The sequence below is a fragment of the Pyrus communis genome, chromosome 10, assembly GCF_041283825.1.
Source record: "Pyrus communis isolate YQ-2024b chromosome 10, ASM4128382v1, whole genome shotgun sequence".
Taxonomy (NCBI): Eukaryota; Viridiplantae; Streptophyta; class Magnoliopsida; order Rosales; family Rosaceae; genus Pyrus; species Pyrus communis.
In genome coordinates, this window is record NC_142574.1 from 22,940,551 (window position 1) to 22,961,770 (window position 21,220).

Genomic DNA, 21,220 nt, shown 5'->3' on the forward strand with positions numbered 1-21,220 from the left:
CCCAAGCTAAGATGGGAAGGTAACAAGAGAAAAGCTATAGGTATAAGATACTACCTTTCATCCCTTCGCTCCTATATCGCCTCCCCAACAATATCATTCTAACCGACTAAATGGAGTTCTAATGTTCTTGTTAAAGCCCTGTCCGCAAAATGGATGTTAAAATACACTAAGCTATAGATTATGTGATTGCCATTCCATCTACATTACTAAAACACTGGAATTGAATACAAGGAAAACCAAGCGTAATTTCATGCGCTCACAACATTAACTCCGAACATCTAAGTTACACCAGTGCAAGAATTGTTCTTTAAGCATTGAGCATTCCTAATACAAGTAAATAGCACACATTGTGCACAGATAGCCATAAAATTCAAGATCATTGCTTGCTAAAACTTCAATTGTACATAAATCTACAGCTCGAATATAAACCGCAATCATGCTACAACATCAGAAAAACACCAAAAATCGACAGTTGGGTCTTTCAAGATACACTTACACACGCTCAAAATCCTCTCCTTTTACCACACCACTATTGCCCCCCGCCGCCGCCTTCCTCCTCCAATTTCTGCACATATGCCTTCAAAAGCATGACCAACTCCCTCGCCGGCGCCTGAATCGTCCCCACCAAGCTCGACGCCGGACTATTCAACGTCCCAAGCAACTTAGCGTAAATCTCCGCCCTCGTCGGCATTGTCTCGAGCTGCTTAAAGTCCCCAGGCCCGTAAAACTTCCCTTCGAAAACCGCCCCGGTGAAGTCGTTGCTGTCGAGCTTCTTTTCCTTCTGGAAATCCCTGTACGGCTTAATGGCCGGCGGGATTTCCTCGCTGTGGACGAACAGCCAGGCGTTCATCCCCGTCATGCACGGCTTCAGCGCCTCCCACGGCGTCCCCTCGATTGCCTTGTAGACCAGGGTGTTCTTCGCCACAATGAGCTTGGTGGTTTCCGGCAGGACTTTCCGGAGGTCTTGGAATTGCTTGACGGTGAGGCCCTTGTAGCGGATGCCGGCCATGAGGTGGCAGTTCTCGAGGTTTTCTTTGATGGTCTCGACGGTCTGTTCCTTTTTGGTGCGGGAGATGGCGGAGCGGATTGTGGGGAGGCGGTGGTGGTGGCGGGCGGGGCGGGGAGTGAGGGAGAGAAATGGGTTTGTGGCGGATCGGGTCAGGAGGGATTTGGGTTGGGTTTGGGTTAGTGGGGTTGATGGGAGTTTGGAGGAATGGAAGCTGAAGAGAGTGGCTTCCATGGTTGTCGAAGAACAGAGAGTAGGGAGGGAGAGTGTGCTCTTGAGTTTGCCTTATCTTATCCATGTGCAATTTTTGAGAAGGGGTAGGGTGGGAAATTTGCGTGAATACTGTGGAAATTTGGGAAGGTTCCCCTTAAGTTTTAGGTAATTTCACTTGTATCCCAATTCCTAATTGGTATGAACGAGACTGAATCAGGGCAAAAAAGGGAATCGGACCGGCTCAGATCGGTTCGGATTTTGAAACACTTTAACCCCAATTCCCCATTGGTGTGGAAAACTAGTTTCAAATTCCAACAACTTCTGAGATGGAAAATACTCAGCTCCTTCTAGTGAAAAAAAATTATAATTTGACGTATATGTAGAAACTTTGTTGTTGATTAATAAATTATTTTAGCATGGGCAGTACCATATAATGAGGAACGAGTGATGCTAGAGAGGTCGTCTGCTTAAATCATATTTTGTAGATCACATGATGTGGCAGTTGATAGTTTGATTCTTTCTTTTATTTAAATAAGAAATTTAATCTCTTAAGGTTTACAAAATTTGGTCAAAAATGTTTCTCTCTAGCATTTTTCAATGAGGACTTACATTTGCACAATAGTGCTCTTTAGAGAAACTCAGTTTGTCCCAAAAAGCTTAAGAACTCGTTTGGAAGTGCTTTTAAAATGACTGAAAGTGTTTTTGGTAAAAATATTTTTGAAACCAATGAATTCTTGAAAAGCACCTAAAGTACTTCCTATAAGAAGTACTTTTTGAAACCCAAAAGTAATTTCTCTAAACGAGCTCCAGTCGTCTTGAAAGCCCTTCCATACGAGCCTCAAGCCTCTTTTTTGCTTGTTTTCATCTTTGGTGATTGCTTTGTATGATTAGGCCTTCCACATGTCGATTGTTTTTCAAGTTTGAGTTCTATAAATTAGAATCAAACTCACACAGTGCTCCGAAAAAATTGAAGCCAACGTGGGTGTGTCCAATTGTTAAGTACAATATATGCATCTCGTGCATTTGATTCTTATTATATAAGCGGCATTCAACTATTAAACTCACACCACCGCAATACAACTGTATAAGAAGTCCTTAAGATTGTTTGGGACAATAAAGCATGTACTCCAACGGTCTGTAAAAACAGAATATGCAGGTAGTTTGTGAAGGAAACTACAACGAATTTTATCACCAATTTTACAGAGAGCAACATTTAAGCTACAATAAACCAGAATCTGACATATTTTCCACAGGATGAAAACCCTCTACGAAAACAGATACAAAAAAAGGACCAATCCCATCGCGGCGAGACCATCCTGTGCGCCAAAAAGACCCTCCAAAACTGGAAAAGCTAAACACACTCTCAATTCTCAACAACGATTCAAAGGCCCGAATATAAAATGGTGAAAAATTATCTGAAACTATATTAAGATGTCAGCGGTATACCATGCATCACAAATCAAACTGCGTTCCTGCTTAGCAACTCCAGAAGCTCAGCCTTCTTCATCTTCGAATACCCTTTTACACCTCGAGACTTTGCTAGTACCCTCAATTCTGGCAGCTTCAATGTACTCAAATCCCTACTTTCAACACGTTCTCCTTTGTTCTCATCGTCTTCAATTAGAGGTTCTTCAGGACCCAAAATCTCATCTTCCGAAGTCTCGTCCTCTAACAACTGAACAATCTCAGGCTCCGGCTCAGGTTCAGGCTCAAATTCAAACTCAGTATCATGCTCGGGCATAGGGTCAAGTTCTGCCTCCAACTCAAGCTCTGGCTCAGGCTCAGGCTCAGGCTCTGGTTTAGGAACTCTCTCAACATGATTCTTCTTTATTTTCCCAGTTGAATTCACATGTGGCACCGAGTTGCCTGTCTGATCATCCTCTGAATAAATGGCCTGGTATGTTAACCGAGGAATGGGAGACTTGCGTTGGAAATTCGAAGCAGGCCTGCTGAAGGAGGCAGTAGGTTCTTCAACATCATCCTTCAAAAGGTTATTTGAATCAAAAGGAGCTTTGTTATTTGAATCAAAAGATGCTGTGTTTTTTCTTTCACCATATCGGGCATTCTTTTCTGGTTGGTCCAACGTGAAGTCCTTGTTGCTGCTGCCACTGTTGCTGTTTCTCTTTGATTGCTCAACCGAGTGCTTTCTTAACAGGTTGAGGAGGGAATCCACAGTCGCATTCTCTTTACCATGCCCTTGTGAAGCTTCAACCTTCCTTTCTTCTTTAACTGCACTTCTCTCCCGAAGTTGAGCCTGGACCTTCCGGAACAGCTCAACAATCTCTTTTTCTCTAGGTCCAGGGGATGCAGTGGCCCCAAACTTTGTGTTACTTGAAAGGGAGACCGATGGCCCATTTTTAGAAGACAGCATATCAGATTCATCAAAGTTATCAAAGCCATCTCTTTCTTCACTTTTCCTATTCCTGCTCCGGGAGTACCCATGTCTGTTTTGCCTTGGAAACTCTGGATTTCTATTACGACCACCAGAACTCGCTCTGCACGTAAAGGATACCCCCTTGTAAGCACCTTTTGGTGATCCATAACTGACCTGTGACTTGGACTTATGGTTGAAACGAGAAGAGCAGGGATACAAAGGGGCTACCCTTCCGGAAATTCCAGAACACGGAAGACATTTGGCATCTGATGGTCCATGACCTGGAATAAAACCACAATAATCACAAGGCAATAAACCTAATCGTAAAAATGAAAGCTCCGAGCAATATCCACAACCCCAATTCACCTTCTCGTGCTCGAAAATATTTTTCATAAGAGACCACTCTTACTCTATCCCTCATGTGCAAACAATACCCCCCACGCACCGAAAAAGGTACAGATTTTGCGTTCCTCATAACTGAACTCTTCCTTAGAATTCAAATGCAGCTAGCAGTAATCACTATAACTCCAAAGGAAATACAAGATTGAAATCAAGTAGCAGATTAAAATAAAAATTCGAGCGAACAACAGGAGAGCTAACTCTCTCTATAAACCATCTGTTACATGCAAGCGCTATACATACAAAATCATTTCAACAAACACCTGCTGGGAACTCTAACCAAAATGTTAAATTTTCAAAAATGAACAAACAAACAAACACGAATACTCCAATTTCTAAGCAAAATACGAACGAAACCAATCAATATTACGACAACCCATATCTTAAAAATAATAAATGGAAATGTAAGTAGCTTCGAAATTCCAGCCAATTGTGGAAACCCAGCAGAGTTTTGTTTGGGTTTATGAGAAGCTCACCGATGATATGAACGCCCTGTAACATTTCTGGGGAGGTGAGGGACTGAGAAGGAGAGTTTTCAGGTCAGTCGTCAATGGCGGATTTGCATTTTCTGGCGTGCTTGCTGGTGGTGTAGCTCCCTCCAAGTGTTTGTCACTTCGGCTTTGCTAAACCCTATAGCGCCATTGATAAGGGACTCGTTCGGTATTATGGCTCTGAGGTTTTGAGGCGGTTCAGTCATGGGTCGAATCGGGTCATTTGACCCGATTGTCCAGCTTTTCCATAGGCCCAGTGTTGCCTGGCCCAGTTTTATTTTCTGACTAATTTGATAAAAAGTCAATTACATATAAGGTTGCAAGTGATCCTTTACTACAGTGGTGGAAAGAAGTCAAGTCATTACATGACGTCATGGGTCTAAACCCCGTCGGTGGGGCTAATCTAAAATAATCTATCATTTGACGAAAAAAAAAAAATACGTATAAAATTAGGCCAGGTCATCAGTGCGGGTCACTTTTTAACTCAAGTTTGAACCTATCTTTTCAGAGATTAAATAGGTTAGGATAAAATATTGTCTCGCTACATCCTGAACTAATGCGCTTGTGTAACAGTTCAGTTATTTTTAAGTGATTTCCATTAATGCCTCCGTTAGTTTAACCGTTAAGTTAACTTCTTTTTTCCCTTACATTTGCGCATATACCGGGTCCATGTGAGGCAAGCTTATTAAGTGCCCAGTGAAAATAATAGCAGTTGACTTGATAATTCGCCGAGGCAAAGCTCAATTTCATAACACGTTTAACAAGTTTTATGCTCGTCGCAGTGAAAATAAAGCAAAAATGGAACTTGTAGAAACACACGAAAGTATATTCCGCCGGAAGGATCAACCAACCTCATGATGCATGAAACTAAAGACATGCCAAGGATTTAAATATAGGTCCAAAAACTTGACAAAACCTTGATTTTCTTCTTTCTCTCAGGTAGTTTTTCAGAGTACAGCGCTGTTCTAAACTTCGTCAAAAGACAAATACCGTTCTAAACTCAGATTCGTTACAGGCCGCTTCTGTATTCTTCAACAAAAACAAAACGCGACGTCACTGAAGTAGGAGAACCTGAACAACCACCATAAACTTACAACCATCGCACGACTCAAGAACAACTAGAAATTCCATCTTTATTTTTCTTCTTGGTACTCGAAACAAGGGGAAGAACAGAGAAAGACGAAAAATGATCCAATAAGCAATTGGGAGGAAAATAGATACAAACCAAACGAGTAGTCATTGCTTTATGACGACATACTTCAGGCTTTGTGGTTTTTTGCCATCTCATCGACATCCAATTCAACTTCCAGAACCGGTGTATCCTTTCGCATGCTAGAACGGCTGGACAAAGAATATAACAAACACAAATATTAATCCCTACAGAACTTCTTGTCGTATAAAACAAAGATGAGTTAAGCAGATTTAGATTTAGTTTTGAGTAACTCGCCTGTTCTGCACGGGGCCATGATCCACAGCTGTTCGTAAACAATATATGACTCTGCCAACTATGTCTGTCATGGAAACTGGCCCAAACTTTCGACTGTCATTGGCTTCCTGCCAGATATAAGAATGAATATTTATCCATCTGTGCCCATTCAATTCAAGTAATGCCATATGGATAATGTCATAATTCACCCTAATTGCATGCATATGTCCAAGCTAAAACACGTCAAAATGCTGAATTGTCAATTTAGTCCAAAATCTAAACACGAGGAGGGAGGGGAGAGATAATCCTGAATATCTCCTTAAATAAAGGGATGTTGCTCGAGTACAGCTCATGGAAGATTACGCTTAAATATTTGATAGATGTTACAACAAATAGATGGCAATCAACACATTCTACTAAGCGTTACATGTTGATGTAATGATGACAATATACTCAGCCCCTGTGCTATAGCTATTTCCAAATACTAAAACATAAAAGAAAACTGTGGATGGACTCATACAAGAATTGTGCAGACTGTGCAGTAACCGAGCAAATATACTTATCAAAATTCTGAATGTGGCATGTACCTTGGGCTTCAAACTTTCATTATCAGCCAACACCCAGCATTCATCCTTATCAAGGACAAAAGGCTCATCTTTTTCATCGGTGGACAGCATTTCATACCCTTCAATTGCAGCCAATCTTCTCACCAGGTAATTATCGGGTCTCTCAGGGTCCTTCAAGACAACTACATCCCCAACAAAAACACGCCTGTCAGATATACACAAGGATGTCAATTGAGCTGTAAGGGAACCATAAATTCACATACATCAATATGAAAAAGAAAATGAAATTGCTACACATAGAGGTATTAATATCTGAATTAACAGGTAATGATCAAAGCAGGACTCAGCTTGGGAACGTCTTTAGAAGAATGACAGGCAGTACACAGTGTCACAGCATGATTAAGCACCAGAAAGTTTATCATTAAAACCATGTGAGAATTTAGAGCGCAAGTTGAATAAAAGTTTACCTTACAGGCTAAGGGTCTGCTTTAACAGTATAGAGAGACTCAATACGAGCGACCGAGCCAAGAGCTCATATGCAAAAACTTCAACTTGCTATCTATCCATGCACAGAGATAACACAGGTAACCAAAGTGGTTCGCAGTCAATTTATGACTAATTGAAGCCTTTCCAAAACTGCACCTAAGTCCTAAACTGAAAAAGTATAAATCTTAAAGAAAAGTGCCCTAACTGCTCATCATCACAAGAGTAAACTAGATTTAATTTACTATCCACAAGGTGCTGAAGGCATTTATGATATCACAGTTCCTCACATGAAACACACAAGTCTCTCATAAGAAGTTGATCTGGGGCCAACAACATAACAACAACTGGTTTGTTCTTTTAGATGCACGATCTTAGATTATTAGATAAAATGGTTAAACTGGTCCTGAGAGCATCTTTCGGAAGAATGATATTTATATTCAAGCACAAAAAATAATAGAAAAAGGGAATCAAACTCGCAAAAAGAAGAGAGGACGAATTTAAATTGGTAATTACTTTGGATCTGCAGCTGGTATCTTCCGGACAAGAAGAGTTCCACTTTGCGCGCCTATACTAGGGGCCATCTCCTCTCCCTTATTCCAATGCAAGTACGTCAGCCTTCCCTGAAATAGATTTTTCCAAACGGCATCACCTAGCTCCTTGTCCGTGATTTGACCTCTTTGATAGCTCTGCAATACATGAAAACTTTTGTCATAAAAACGTACAAGAAAAATATAAAACAAAAGGCATTTATAAAGCTTTCACAGACTTAACTATAACCATGTGCAAAATGGAAGTAAGAAAACTGTCCTTAAAATTACAGAAGACCAGAAGTAAATTAAGCGTTATTTGACCATCTAAACCATCTGACAAGCCAAATACTAATAACAACTATGAAAGGATCACCCACATTACATATCTTGCTCACCCCAAGTTACATGTGAAAAACTATGAGGGAGATAACTGGCTCCACGGTTTCACAATTGATCTTGAACATTTAAGAAATGCACATCAAAAGCTTGTTCTTTTGACAATGCGATATTCTAATAAACTACTCTAATCTACAGGGAGGGGGCAGGGACACTGCCATGGCCAACTGGCCTAACCCAAAACAACTATAAATCTAACTTCACCAAAAGTAGTGAACATTACTGAATATTTCTCCATAGTATTTGTCAATCTTTTCAAATACCTTCGGATAGGCCAAAAGTAACAGTTTTGAAGCTAAACTAAGCATCTAAATGCACCTTCAACATACACACAATATTTCTCTGTTAACACCCGAAATCATACACAATATCTATTCCAAAAAAAACATCACTGTAATTGAGAACACAAAACATTGAGAAAACCCATGAAAACCCTTATTCAGAACACCATTTTAACACAAAATCACAAAACTACCAAAACAATATCGTTCTCAAAAAACCCAATACAACCCATCCACCATTACCCAAAATCTAAAAACCCCAATATTTGCTTTAACCTTCCATGGCAGCAATCTTACAACGGGCAATCTTAAAACGGTCTAAAAACAAAACCCAGAAGGGTAAACATCGAAAATTGGAAGAGAGAGAGAGAGAGAGAGAAGGACCTTCCAGCTGAGCGTGGCAGAGTACTCAAGCTTGTGGGCTATGTACCGGAACCAGGTGGAGAGGGAAACCATCGCAGAGAGACGACCGCCAGCAGCTTCGAGTTGTTGTTGCACGAGATATATGCGTCGTCAAGCCGCTGTAGCTTTGGGCATTTCCTCCTTCGCCTTCCCCTTTCTCTTAAACCCCCAGAATTAAAAATAAAATAAAAAACTGATCTTTTTTGGTATTGGGAAATTTTGTTTCGTGGGCTCTCGCCAATCGCAAGTTCGCAGCTTTAACGATGATGGATTGGCATTGGTGTTCAATCCAATGATAATTAAATGAACGTATATTAAACGACATGCCGTTTCAACTCATTTGGTGGTTACCTCTTCATTTAGGGTTTCTTAACTCTTTCACAAAATTAAGATTGCAACCAATGCGTTGTCTTCAAAGGAGGCCTTGAGGGGAGCGAAGATATAGTCGCACGTGCCCCCAAATTTGAAGGGATCTCTAAAATTTTTATCATTCAATGTTATGTAATAATGTTTTATATTTAAAAATTTTACTTTTATTAGTACTTTAAAATCTCATTGTGTACCTTTTATAAGAGTAATTGTTTTTCCTTATAAATATAAAAATTTGGAGTACAATGAGGTATTTTGTGTGCCAATAACAACACTCTAAAAACGATTTTTTTTTTCAATTTAATAATGTTATATGTTTAAGTGAAACTTCAAAGTTAAGAGTTTTGAAGTTTTTCTTTTCATGCTTGGTTGTTTAAGAATTAACTGCTTTTGATTACTTAGTGAATGTTATGTTTGTAACTCTTTTTATTGATGATTAATGACATTTGTAAACTTTCAATCGCTAAAATTTGTTTTTATTTAAGTGATTGTTTTCTAGCATCAATAGATTGTCCTTTTTTTTTCTTTAAAAAAAAGAAAAACTATCTTAAGGAGGTTGCCACTTAGTACTACAGTCTAGTAGTATTCATCTTTAATTGTAAGTGAGAGGTCTTAGGTTCGATTCTCGCTAAAGGCGAATTTGAACCACATTATTGCTAGCCCATGGTGAGACTAAGCTCACCTCCTTCCCGTTAATGCAAATAATATCATTTGCTAAAAAAAAATCTTAAAGAGGGGCCCTTTTACAAATTTCGCACAGGCCCTCCAAAATCTCAAAGACAGCCCTAATTGTCTTAATGACTTTATCGATTTGATGAATGTTTATTATGTGTCAAAATAGGGAATCAATTAATCAATATATGCTTGTTATATGGCGTGCTTAGTTAAATAATATTCTAGTATAACGAGAATTTAAGTTAAAATACGTAACAAAGAACAATACCACTGCATTATAACATTGATGGTGCAATTAGTTAAAGATTTTTACTTCTCACACATATTTTTAAATTTTTATTATCAAATCGAATAAATGAAAGAAAACTAATGATAAAAAATTAATAAAAATGCGTAAGAAGTAAAAATTAGTACGTTAATAACACTTTCCTTTAGTAAAATTAGGCAAGAAAGCTAGAAAGGGACCAAAACACAAAGAATCTTACCTTTGATTTACAAAATACCAAAATCCAACCAAAAAATTGGACCTACTAAAAATCCAAAACGGCAACGTCGATTAGCGTTTTAATGCAGCGGAGTGGAAAATGTCAATACGCCCTTCGATCATGGTCGGGTCCCTGGTTAGTTCCACCACTTCAGCAAAACTCCCCTTCTCCCGCCAATTCCCCTCCTCCTCCGACTTTCAATTTCCCTCCATTTTCCCAGGAAAATCGCACTTCGTTTTCCCGGAAAATATGAAGCTTCTGTAAATTTTCTCCCTCTGCTACTAATCACTGAAGCCCTAGCTTCAATTTTCAGAATCGCCCTAAATCTCCACTTTTTCCCAAACCCTAGTTTTGCTTCGACCGGCCATGCCGTCCCTGGTCTCTCAGGGCAAAATCCTCCGCCTGGAGCTCGAGAACTTCAAGTCCTATAAGGGCTTCCAGACCATCGGCCCCTTCTACGACTTCACGGCGATTATTGGGCCCAATGGCGCTGGAAAGTCCAACCTCATGGACGCCATAAGCTTCGTCCTCGGCGTGCGGACGGGCCACCTCCGTGGGGCCCAGCTGAAGGACCTGATCTATGCCTTCGACGACAAGGAGAAGGACCAGAAGGGCCGCAGGGCCTTTGTCCGCTTGGTTTACCAGCTGGACAATGGGTCGGAGCTCCAGTTCACCCGAGCCATTACTGGCGGAGCGGGCAGCGAGTACCGCATTGATGGGGCGTCTGTGACGTGGGAAGAGTACAATGCGAAGCTCAGGTCTCTTGGGATTCTTGTCAAGGCGCGGAATTTCCTCGTCTTTCAGGTTAATTTAAAAGATCAAATGCTTTCGAATTTCACAGTTCCTGATATGTAATGTGAGCTTAGGGTACTTCATTTCTCTGTTCGATTTAATTTTTTTATCAATCATCTTGTCAGAGGTCTTGCTGATGTTTGGCAACTGAAAATTTGGAGTTGAATAAGGGAGAGATTTTTAGTATTGGGTATTCAAGCCGGTAGTCCACATGTCATAATACAAGCAGAGAAAATGATATATTTTTACGTGTCCCTCCGCTTATTTTGTGACACATGGAGTGCCCACTTGAATACCGGGCACTTGAAAAAATTTCTTTGAATAAGGAGGGAAAGGAAATGGAAATATATCTATTTATTTTCAAATGCATATGACTTCTCAGAAACTATTGAAATGTATGCGACTCCATGTAGACTTCAATTTTGAAATTGTAATTAGGATTTCATTTCCCTGTATAGTTTCCAACTTTCCGTCACTGTACATTTAATGTTGAGTCGTATGTAGTGGCGGAGTTAGTACCGTGGGTTTCATCTTATTTGCATTGGAGAGTATATTCATTCTAGGCCAAAGGGGGAAAATGAGTAGTCATAGTCATAAAAGGGAAAAAAATGAGTGGTCATAGGAGTGTCGAGCCATTACCTAACGGTATCTAACTGTTATAGGAAGTTTATAAGCATGCTAAACAGTGCCTTGTTCACTAGTTTTCAAATACTGTTAAGATATATTGGAGCTCTTACGGTGGTTCTGATATGTGCATAGGAAGTTAGGGGTGACTTCTAACTACCTTTTATCTTTTTATTTTAGGGTGATGTGGAGTCCATTGCCTCCAAAAATCCCAAGGAACTCACTGCACTTCTTGAGCAGATATCTGGGTCTGATGAACTCAAGAGAGACTATGAAAAATATGAAGAAGAAAAATCCGAAGCTGAACAAAAAGCGAGTCTTGTTTATCAGAGAAAGAGAACAATAGTATTGGAGAGGAGGCAAAAGAAAGAACAAAAAGAAGAAGCTGAGAAACACCTCCGCCTGCAAGATCAACTGGTGCGCATCTCAAAGTTTCTTTGCTGGTTTCATGCATGTGCACATGTGCTGCGGCTGCTTTTGCATATACATGCATGAATACATGGGTTACATTTGCATATGTCTGCATTCACGGATGTATATGCATGTTTTGCCTTAATACCTTATCTGTTTTAGCTGCAGAATTGCAGTTAGTTGTCCTTGAAAATGTTTAAGTTTTATAATTATTTGGATTCTCACAAACTGAATGCTTAATATTTCTAGCTTGCCGTCCCTTAACCAAACACACACACACACACACAAGGGAAGAATAGTACAAAGACAAATTGAATGCTTAATATTTCTACCTTGCCATCCCTTAAACAAACACACACACACACAAAGGGAAGAATAGTACAAAGACAAACTGAACGCAGAGGTAGGCTGAAATTTCATGCCCTTAGGGGATTATGTAATTCAGGAAAGAGCATATCAAATGGGCCTTGCAAAGACTTGGTTCTTCCTTTCTCTCTCGCTCAAACACACGTACACAATCACTCACTTGCCCACTCACTCACACACACAGACTATCCGTCTTGTGTCCACATGGTAGTATTGTGTGTGGGCATACACAAGACTTGAGTGTAGGCTAGGTGGGGAATTCCTTAATATGTCAAACTTTTCTCCATGCTAAATTTTGGTTTTGAAGTTTGTTATTTATAGAAGTTTAATAGCTTTAAGTGTTTTCCATTGAATGTTCTGCCTCATAGTTTCTAACAGTTGTAATATGCTGATCGTATGATTATCTATTTGACTTGCAGAAATCTTTGAAGAAAGAACATTCTTTATGGCAATTGTTCAACATAGAAAATGATATTGCAAAAATGACTGAGGAGCTTGAAGCTGAAAAGAAAAGCCGTGAACAAGTTATGCAAGAAATTGATGAGTTTCAGCTAGAAGCAAACAATAAGAAGAAAGAACAAGCAAAATATCTGAAAGAGATTGCACAATGTGAAAAGAAGATTTCAGATAGAAATAATAAACTTGACAAAAGTGTGAGTTTCCTTGGCTTCAACAGGACATAGAAAATTCACTTGAGATCCGTGTTAATGAAAATGAGTTTATTTTGAGCTGAAGAGGAAAAAATTATTGGTCATCTAATATTGTTTTTTCTGTTTGCAGCAACCAGACCTTCTGAAACTGAAAGAGGAAATGTCTCGTATAAATGCAAAAATCAAGAAAAGTGAGAAGGAGCTCGCTAAGAAAGAACAAGAAAGGAAAAGACATAAAGAGGATATAAAGCAGCTCCAGAAGGGCATACATGATCTGACTGCAAAACTAGAAGATTTACATGAAAAAGGCCGAGATAGTGGCGACAAACTGAAGTTAGATGATACTGAATTAAGGGAATATTTTCGAATGTAAGTGTTTGTCAATCCTGCTTTATATGGCTAGTATATCTGATTCTGATGGTAGTCTGGCTCTTTACTCTTATTCAACTAAAATATAGTTTCCTGGGGCCAAATACAATGTTTTATTTATTTATTTTTTTTTTTCAAGTTTAAGCTGAGGAATGAACTTGTTGCCCTGCTTACCCTTTTCTTTTTGGACTTGTTTAGTTACATTCATTTAACCATTGTGCTTTCTCTGTTCTCTAGAGTTTCTCTTCATGATATGGTTTTCTAAATTGTCATGGAAATGCTGATGACAGCAAGGAAGATGCTGGGATGAAAACTGCAAAGCTAAGAGATGAGAAAGAGGTTCTGGATAGGCAACAACATGCTGATCTTGAAGCTCAAAAGAATTTGGAAGAAAATCTTCAACAGTTGAGAAGTCGCGAGGCTGAATTAGAGGAACAAGAGGAACAAATGCAAACAAGGCAGAAAAAAATTAAAGAAAATTCTGCAAAACATAGGGATGAAGCTAAAAATCTGGATAATGAACTGCGTGCCATGCAATCTAAAAATTCACAGGCCAGGTTATTCAGCTTGCCTGTATGCTTCTCTATTTTATGTATATATGTGTGTGTAGGCTCTGGCAGGTGTATCTTGCTGCCACCCTATTCTCTTATGTGTTGATTTGGTTGTGTTTTATATTTTGTCGTTTTGCTTGGTTGTTTTACCAGAAATTAAGACAAGAAAGCGTTGAATTCATGTTTCCATTGTCTTTTTTGGTGCATACAGAACAAAATATGAAAATCTGAAGTCAAAAATTGATGAAATAGAAAAGCAACTGCGGGAATTGAAGGCTGACAGATATGAGAATGAGAGAGATTCCAGGTTGTCTCAAGCAGTCGAGACTCTCAAACGCCTGTTTCACGGTGTCCATGGTCGTATGACTGAACTCTGTAGGCCAACACAAAAAAAGTATAACCTTGCTGTTACTGTTGCCATGGGTAAATTTATGGATGCCGTTGTAGTTGAGGATGAACAAACGGGAAAGGAATGCATCAAGGTGATTTATGATCTTATAAGCTTAACCTTTCATAGTGTGTTTATCTAAATTATACTGTTGACATCAAGAATCAATACATTGCTTTTGTATTTTATTGGTTATTTTAACATTTTTTTGCTTCATATTCACTGAGAATTGTTGAACCATAAAATGTGATTGGCCCCTGAGCATGGATGAGGCATCCTGTAGCTGTTAACTAGCCTACTGTTTGCATACTGAATACTTGAGGGCATTTCATCTTCTTGCTTTGAATGCGGTCCTCTCCTTCTAGGAAAAGCAGATGCTTATTTTCGTTTTCAATTTCCATGTACGTAGTTGCTAGTTGTGTTTGTGTTGAATACAAATATCTGGGTTGTTTATTGGTTTATTGACTAGTCATCACTGGATTCATGGGTTGACAAAACTTTTGAAGTATGTAAATGCAATTCTGGTACTGATCCTTTTACATCCCTGCAGTATTTGAAAGAACAAAGGCTTCCTCCTCAGACATTCATACCTCTTCGGTCTGTTCGTGTGAAGCCCGTAATGGAGAGATTGCGCAATTTAGGTGGTACTGCAAAGCTGATCTTTGATGTAGTCCAATATCCTTTAGCAATGCAATACTTCTATAATCCTGTCTTCTGGTAATGATCTTACAGTACAGTAGCCTGGGTATTTTGTTTGCGTCAGTGTCCATGGCTGCTTGAATCAGTTTATGGGCATTTTGATTGCAAAAGTTCTTGAGTCCTGTCTTTTTCAGGTGCTCCATTCTGGTCAGCTGACAATTCTCCCTACTCATTTTTTTCTTGTGCATGTTTTTCTTCTTTCATCTTCAGTAATGTTTCCATCATGTGACTCCCTTACTCTTGTCGCCCAAAAGGAATTTGAGTTACTTAACTGATGATAAAACCTTTTGGCATTTTTCCACATTTTCGTCACATCTGCATGTTTTCTGGTGACTGTTGTCAACTTGTTGCTGTTGGTTATGTCATGATTATGCCATGCTATATTTTATGTGTGTTGGCCTCTATTCTTTTTGTTTTGGTTTCATTGTGAGATAAAACTGTGATTATTCATGAAAATCTGAAAAAGCTTCTATGGTTTGTGGACTTAACAAATCACACATTTGATCCTGCCTTGGAGAAGGCAATTCTTTTTGCTGTTGGCAATACTCTTGTCTGTGATGAACTTGATGAGGCTAAGCGTCTCAGCTGGACTGGCGAGAGGTTCAAAGGTAATTGGCTTCTGTTTGTAAAAAATTTCACATTGTGTATTAAATCATGTTCCTATTGAATTAGATCTTTACCTTTTTATGTTTCCTATATAAATTAGTTGTAACTGTTGATGGAATTCTGCTTGCGAAATCCGGCACAATGACTGGCGGTACCAGTGGTGGAATGGAAGCAAGGTCAAAACAGTGGGATGATAAAAAAGTTGAAGGTTGTTTTTGCATTTTCATATTGTTTTAATTTGATTTTTTTTGGGATTATTTTGGATGTGGCTTTAACGTTTTTGTTCTGTAGGATTGAAGAAGAAGAAAGAACAGTTTGAGTCAGAGTTGGAAGAGCTGGGGTCAATTAGAGAGATGCAGATAAAAGAGTCTGAGACAACTGGTAGAATTAGTGGACTTCAAAAAAAGATCCAGTATGCAGAGATTGAGAAGGTAAATCCATCGAATTCTCTTCCATTCTACAGATGAAGGCTTGTCTGAATGGTTTTAATTGTTAGTTTATCATGCTTTGAAGCTTTAAGTATGTTGGCAATAGGTATTTACTTTTGCATCCATACCCACTTTTCATCTTGTTTTGGTCCCTCGGCTAGATTATTGCTGCTCGGGTCCTTGAACTTTTGTTTAGCGGTTAGCATATAATTGTTTTATATAACATTCTGAAAATGGCTTGAGAATCTGGCATAACTTGGGTGGGATATAAATTCTTTTGAAATCTTGACATTTGATTTTGTTGGTATCAAGTAATGTGACCCATACTCCATATCCAGAAGGGAAGATGGACGTTGAAAAATTAGAGCTGTTGCTACGTGTTATTGTATGTGATTTGAAAAATAACTATGATCTTTAGATATGGAATTGTGGAAAGGTGTGGCCAGTTTCAAATATTTGAAATAAGTAGGTTTTATTTTAAATTCAGTTAGATAATTTTATATTTTGGCATAGGTCAATGGGCATTCCACTTTCTAGCATAGGTCAATTGAATCATTTATCCTCTTCAATTAAGGTCAATACAAACATTTTTTCTCTCCATCTAAGATGAGAGAAAATCGGTTAAGGTGGTTTGGACATGTGAAACGAAGACCTACAGACGCTCCGATTAGAAGATGTGATTACGAGACAGAGACTCAGGGCCAAAGGGGTAGAGGAAGACCTAGGAAGACTTGGAAAGAGACTCTAAGAAAAGACTTGGACCACTTGGATCTAACGGAAGACATGGCACAAAATTGAGCGCAGTGGCATTCTAGGATTCATTAGCCGACCCATCTTAGTGTGATGAGGCTTTGTTGTTGTATTGACCTCTCACTCAATCCTAATTTTTCTCCCCATCTAAGGTCAAATTACCCCTTTATTTTATTTGTTTTAGGTGGGTTGGGGTGGAGGTGTACTGTATGCACTGCAAAATGACATTGCTATTTCTGGATTTTATCTTATACAATGATTATTTTTGGCGGATGACAAATAAGACAATTTTTGTTGCAGAAAAGCATTAAGGACAAACTTGCAACCTTGGCACGGGAAAAGCAGAATATAAAAGAAGAGATTGATCGCAGCAGTCCTGAACTTCTCAAGGTTTTTTGTTTTGATTTTTCTAAGACAAGGCTTGTCATCTAGTTTATTGCAATATTTGAATTCAAGCCTGTAGTACCAGCAGTTTTCAATTTTTCTTGCAGTTAAAGCAAGCTGTAGATAAGCGAAGCAAGGAAATCAATAAGCTTGAGAAGAGGATAAATGAAATTGTTGACAGAATCTACAAAGATTTTAGTAGATCTGTTGGGGTGGCAAACATCCGTGAGTACGAGGAAAATCAACTCAAGGCTTCCCAATATATGGCTGAAGAGAGGCTTAGTTTGAGTAGTCAGCTGTCAAAGTTGAAGTACCAGTACGTCCTTGCCTCCCCCTCCATTTATCCCTCAATTCAATACATGCAAAAATCAACTTAGATGTCAGTTTAAACTTGTTAAGAGTTTCATTTCCTTCGTTTCGTAATATCTTTTTGGAATCAACAGGTTCCTCATTTTTTATTTACTAGTTGTATGGCAGCCGTGGCACTCACTCAGATTATATGATGCAATACTTTTATTTTTGTTTCTTACAGGTTAGAGTATGAGCAAAACCGGGACATGGAATCACGAATTAACGAACTCCAAGATTCTATTAGTAAATTTAAAAAAGCTTTAGAACGGGTTCAGAAGGAAGAGGCTGCAGCCAAGTCAGCAGCAGAAAAAGCTTCTGGTGAGATCGATCGTTGGAAGGAAGAAATACAAGGTATGAAATGGGACCATATTGTTTTCCAAGAAATTAAATTTTGAAGCTTCTATTCAATCAGCCCGAGATTTAGTTCTTAATATGTCTCTTCCTATTCGTTAGAATGGAAATCCAAGTCAGAAGGGTGTGAAAAGGAAATCCAAGAATGGAACAAGAGGGGTTCTACAGCTACAACAAGTTTATCCAAACTTAATCGACAGATACACGCTAAGGTTGGAGTTCAGTTCTGTTTTTACCAGTTGTGTACCTTGTTCTAGGTAAATTTAAAAGGCTTACGTATGTTTTTCTCACCTTACAGGAGTCACAGATTGAGCAGCTGATGTCACAGAAGCAGGAAATAGTAGAGAAATGTGAATTGGAACAAATAAATCTCCCCATCATCTCAGACCCAATGGAGACTGATTCCTCCACAATGGGCCCATTTTTTGATTTTAGTCAGTTAAACAAGTCTCATGTGCGGGACAGAAGGCCATCTGAACGGGAGAAGCTTGAGGTGGATTTCAAGCAAAAAATGGATGCCGTAATTTCAGAAATTGAAAAAACAGCTCCAAATTTGAAGGCCCTGGACCAATATGAGGCTATAAAAGAAAAGGAAAGAGCTGTAACTGAAGAGTTTGAAGTGGCTAGAATAGAAGAGAAGGAAAAAGCTGATCTGTTTAACTCAGTTAAGCAGAAGAGGTACTAATTGCTTCTACGCTATTACCAGATAAAACACCACTCAGTGGATGAAAGATGATTGACAATTTGACATGCAATTCTGCTCTGTTAAATAGATGCTTTCTATAGGATAAGAACGAGAAAGAGAAACTTTTAATTTTCCACTTCTGAAAAGTAGCAGTATTTTATTGTTTTATGGTGATTTCCTGCTACACCTACCATCTGTTCTGTGGCCTTGGATTGTAATGCAACTAGCATGCTTGTTTTCTTGTTTTGGTCAATGCAGGTACGAGTTGTTTATGGATGCCTTCCAACATATTTCCAGTAGTATTGATAAGATATACAAACAACTCACAAAGAGCAACACACATCCACTGGGTGGGACGGCATATTTAAATTTGGAAAATGAAGATGATCCATTTTTACATGGCATCAAGTACACTGCTATGCCCCCAACAAAGCGCTTTCGTGATATGGAACAATTATCTGGCGGTGAGAAAACTGTTGCAGCATTGGCATTGCTCTTTTCCATACACAGGTGCGTCTCTTAACTCTTTACGAATGGAAAAGTTTTTACCTTTAAGTGTTGCAGACTTTTGCACATGAAAGTTTTGGGATGGAACTTACTATGTATATGGAGATCGCCACAATACTAATGTATATTAATAGTTCTCTTTCCTCTTATACACGGGTTCAGTTTTAGGCCTTCCCCGTTTTTCATACTGGATGAAGTCGATGCTGCACTAGATAACTTGAATGTTGCAAAGGTTGCTGGATTCATCCGTTCAAAGTCACGTGAAGGAGCCAGGGCTAACCAAGATGATGAGGGAGGCGGTGGTTTTCAGAGCATTGTAATCTCTCTAAAAGATAGTTTCTACGACAAGGCTGATGCTTTAGTTGGGGTTTACAGGGACTGCGAAAGGAGGTGAGCTTCACATGATACTATGAACATCATTAAATTTTCACAATTCACTTTCTACGGTTTAGTAATGCACTAACTGTGTTTTATTTATTGCAGCTGTTCGGAAACTCTGACATTTGACCTGACCAAGTATCGGGAGTCGTGATACAGCTACTCCAGGCTTCAGATAGATAACCATGCTTATGATGTAGATACAGATCGTTTCGTTGACATTTGATGTAATCGCTGTACATAAAGATTCTAAGATTTGTGTGACTGTTGGGATTGTTCTTTTATAATTAGGTATGGAATTCGGCAGATAGAGTCTTATGTGTTAGGCATGTAAAAATGACTCCTTTTGGTTATGTTTGATTTCGAGACGGATAATGTTTTATTTTTCCGCAGAGCAATAATCCTTAATTATTTACTGTTCTTTTATGTATTTCTTTTGGGGAGAGGTTTTACAATTTTCATTTTACCTCTTGCACTCTCCTCTTAATTACGTCCCTTGATTGTCTTTTAATATGTTCCGCTGTATGGCCAGAAAGAAAGAGGAGAGTATGTAAGACCAAATGAATGTCCCAACGTGTGGTCCTCTTGAGGCCCAAAGCACCATTAGGCATGCTCATGCCTAATGAGATTGACTGTACTTGGGGTTGCTTGGGAATGTTTATGTAGAAATTAAGTCTCCTCATAAGGGCTTTTGTTGAAAGTTTTGTCATAATCACACAAAACATTTTGTTTGTTTGTTTGTTTTTTTTTAATTTTTTTAAATTAATTAATTAATTAAATTTTATTTTATTTTAATAAATGATATTTACACTAAGGGGAAGAGGGTAGGCTTAGCCTTACAATGAATTAGTAATAATGTGGTTCAAATACAATAGGCTAGTAATAATGTGGTTCAAATTCGTTTTTGACGAGAATCGAACCTAAGGTCACTTACTTATAAGTGGAGGAATACTATTAGACCGTAATACTAAGTGGCTACAAAACATTTTATTAAGATACCATTTGAAAGTGTCTTTAGGAAAATCATTGAAGCGTATTTCTAAAGCACTAAAAAGTGTGTAAGAGCATCTCCAATTGTCCACATAAGTTATAACAGTAAAAAAATATAGCCACTAATTGTTTCCAACCGAAATGCCAAATCCTATGTGGCATGACATGGATTGGTAGCAAAGGGGTTTGTTGTCAAATTTGACAGCAGCTTCAATTTTTTTTACTAATTATTAAATGTTTTTTTATTAATATTTTAATGTCATTTATTATTTGATTGTTGAACGGTTTTCTTATCTTTCGCTTTCTCTTCTCTCTCTGTCTTTCTCCCTGTCTGTGAGTCTGTGACCATGCAAAGACAGTCACTAGGCGGCTCGCCGTCGAAGCTCCACCAAGCCCACGACGGACCCAACGACCAGACTTTCACTGTCGATGACTCCCCTAACCGCATTAAGGATATTTTAGCCTTTTCCACCACCGCCTCCTCCTCCTCCTCTTCAATCTCTGCAGCCTACAAAGACGACGAGGACCACAAAACATCGAAGCCTCACCGTCTTTCATCGGGTGGAGAGCAAAACATGAAAATATGTCAAAATGCCACATAAGCTGTCCAATTTTAAATTTTAGAATCAAAATTTGACATCTCCTTAGGAGATGGTCTAATCCAGTCATTTTTAGATTCTGCATAACACATAAGGTCCTTTTATTCATCTGAAAGCATTTTTAAGCTCTTCTAAAAGCTTAGCACTGTGGTCACTTAGTTCTACAATCTAGTGGTATTTCTCGAACCAAATTATATGACTAGCACATTGTGAGATTTAGTCCACTTCCCCATCCCTTAGTG

The 21,220-nt window shown here is 38.8% G+C and overlaps 4 protein-coding genes across 4 annotated transcripts; 1 reads left to right on the forward strand and 3 right to left on the reverse strand.

Moving 5' to 3' along the window:
* Positions 1-292: 292 nt before the first annotated feature.
* Positions 293-1,293, reverse strand: LOC137729317 (large ribosomal subunit protein uL10c). Its single transcript, XM_068468233.2, has one exon. The coding sequence runs from the start codon at positions 1,238-1,240 to the stop codon at positions 530-532; it is 711 nt and encodes a 236-aa protein (XP_068324334.2). The 5' UTR covers positions 1,241-1,293; the 3' UTR covers positions 293-529.
* Positions 1,294-2,320: 1,027 nt separating this feature from the next.
* On the reverse strand, positions 2,321-4,689 carry LOC137729316 (rho-N domain-containing protein 1, chloroplastic). The gene is made up of 2 exons (XM_068468231.2): positions 4,469-4,689; positions 2,321-3,874 (listed from the first exon to the last, which is right to left on the reverse strand). The coding sequence occupies exons 1-2, from the start codon at positions 4,491-4,493 to the stop codon at positions 2,679-2,681; spliced, it is 1,221 nt and encodes a 406-aa protein (XP_068324332.2). The 5' UTR covers positions 4,494-4,689; the 3' UTR covers positions 2,321-2,678.
* Positions 4,690-5,389: 700 nt separating this feature from the next.
* LOC137729318 (mitochondrial ATP-independent inner membrane protease subunit 2) lies at positions 5,390-8,761 on the reverse strand. Its single transcript, XM_088678834.1, has 6 exons — positions 8,553-8,761; positions 7,475-7,647; positions 6,497-6,680; positions 5,931-6,037; positions 5,709-5,824; positions 5,390-5,554 (listed from the first exon to the last, which is right to left on the reverse strand). The coding sequence occupies exons 1-5, from the start codon at positions 8,622-8,624 to the stop codon at positions 5,743-5,745; spliced, it is 618 nt and encodes a 205-aa protein (XP_088534960.1). The 5' UTR covers positions 8,625-8,761; the 3' UTR covers positions 5,390-5,554; positions 5,709-5,742.
* A 1,419-nt stretch (positions 8,762-10,180) lies between these two features.
* On the forward strand, positions 10,181-19,800 carry LOC137729315 (structural maintenance of chromosomes protein 1). The gene is made up of 18 exons (XM_068468229.2): positions 10,181-10,903; positions 11,696-11,932; positions 12,712-12,945; positions 13,073-13,311; positions 13,602-13,868; positions 14,074-14,344; positions 14,801-14,925; positions 15,448-15,557; positions 15,656-15,763; positions 15,847-15,986; positions 17,034-17,123; positions 17,225-17,433; positions 17,650-17,819; positions 17,922-18,031; positions 18,118-18,497; positions 18,763-19,014; positions 19,174-19,401; positions 19,495-19,800. Exons 1-18 carry the CDS (start codon positions 10,466-10,468, stop codon positions 19,541-19,543), a joined length of 3,657 nt encoding a protein of 1,218 aa, XP_068324330.2. The 5' UTR covers positions 10,181-10,465; the 3' UTR covers positions 19,544-19,800.
* Positions 19,801-21,220: the final 1,420 nt, after the last annotated feature.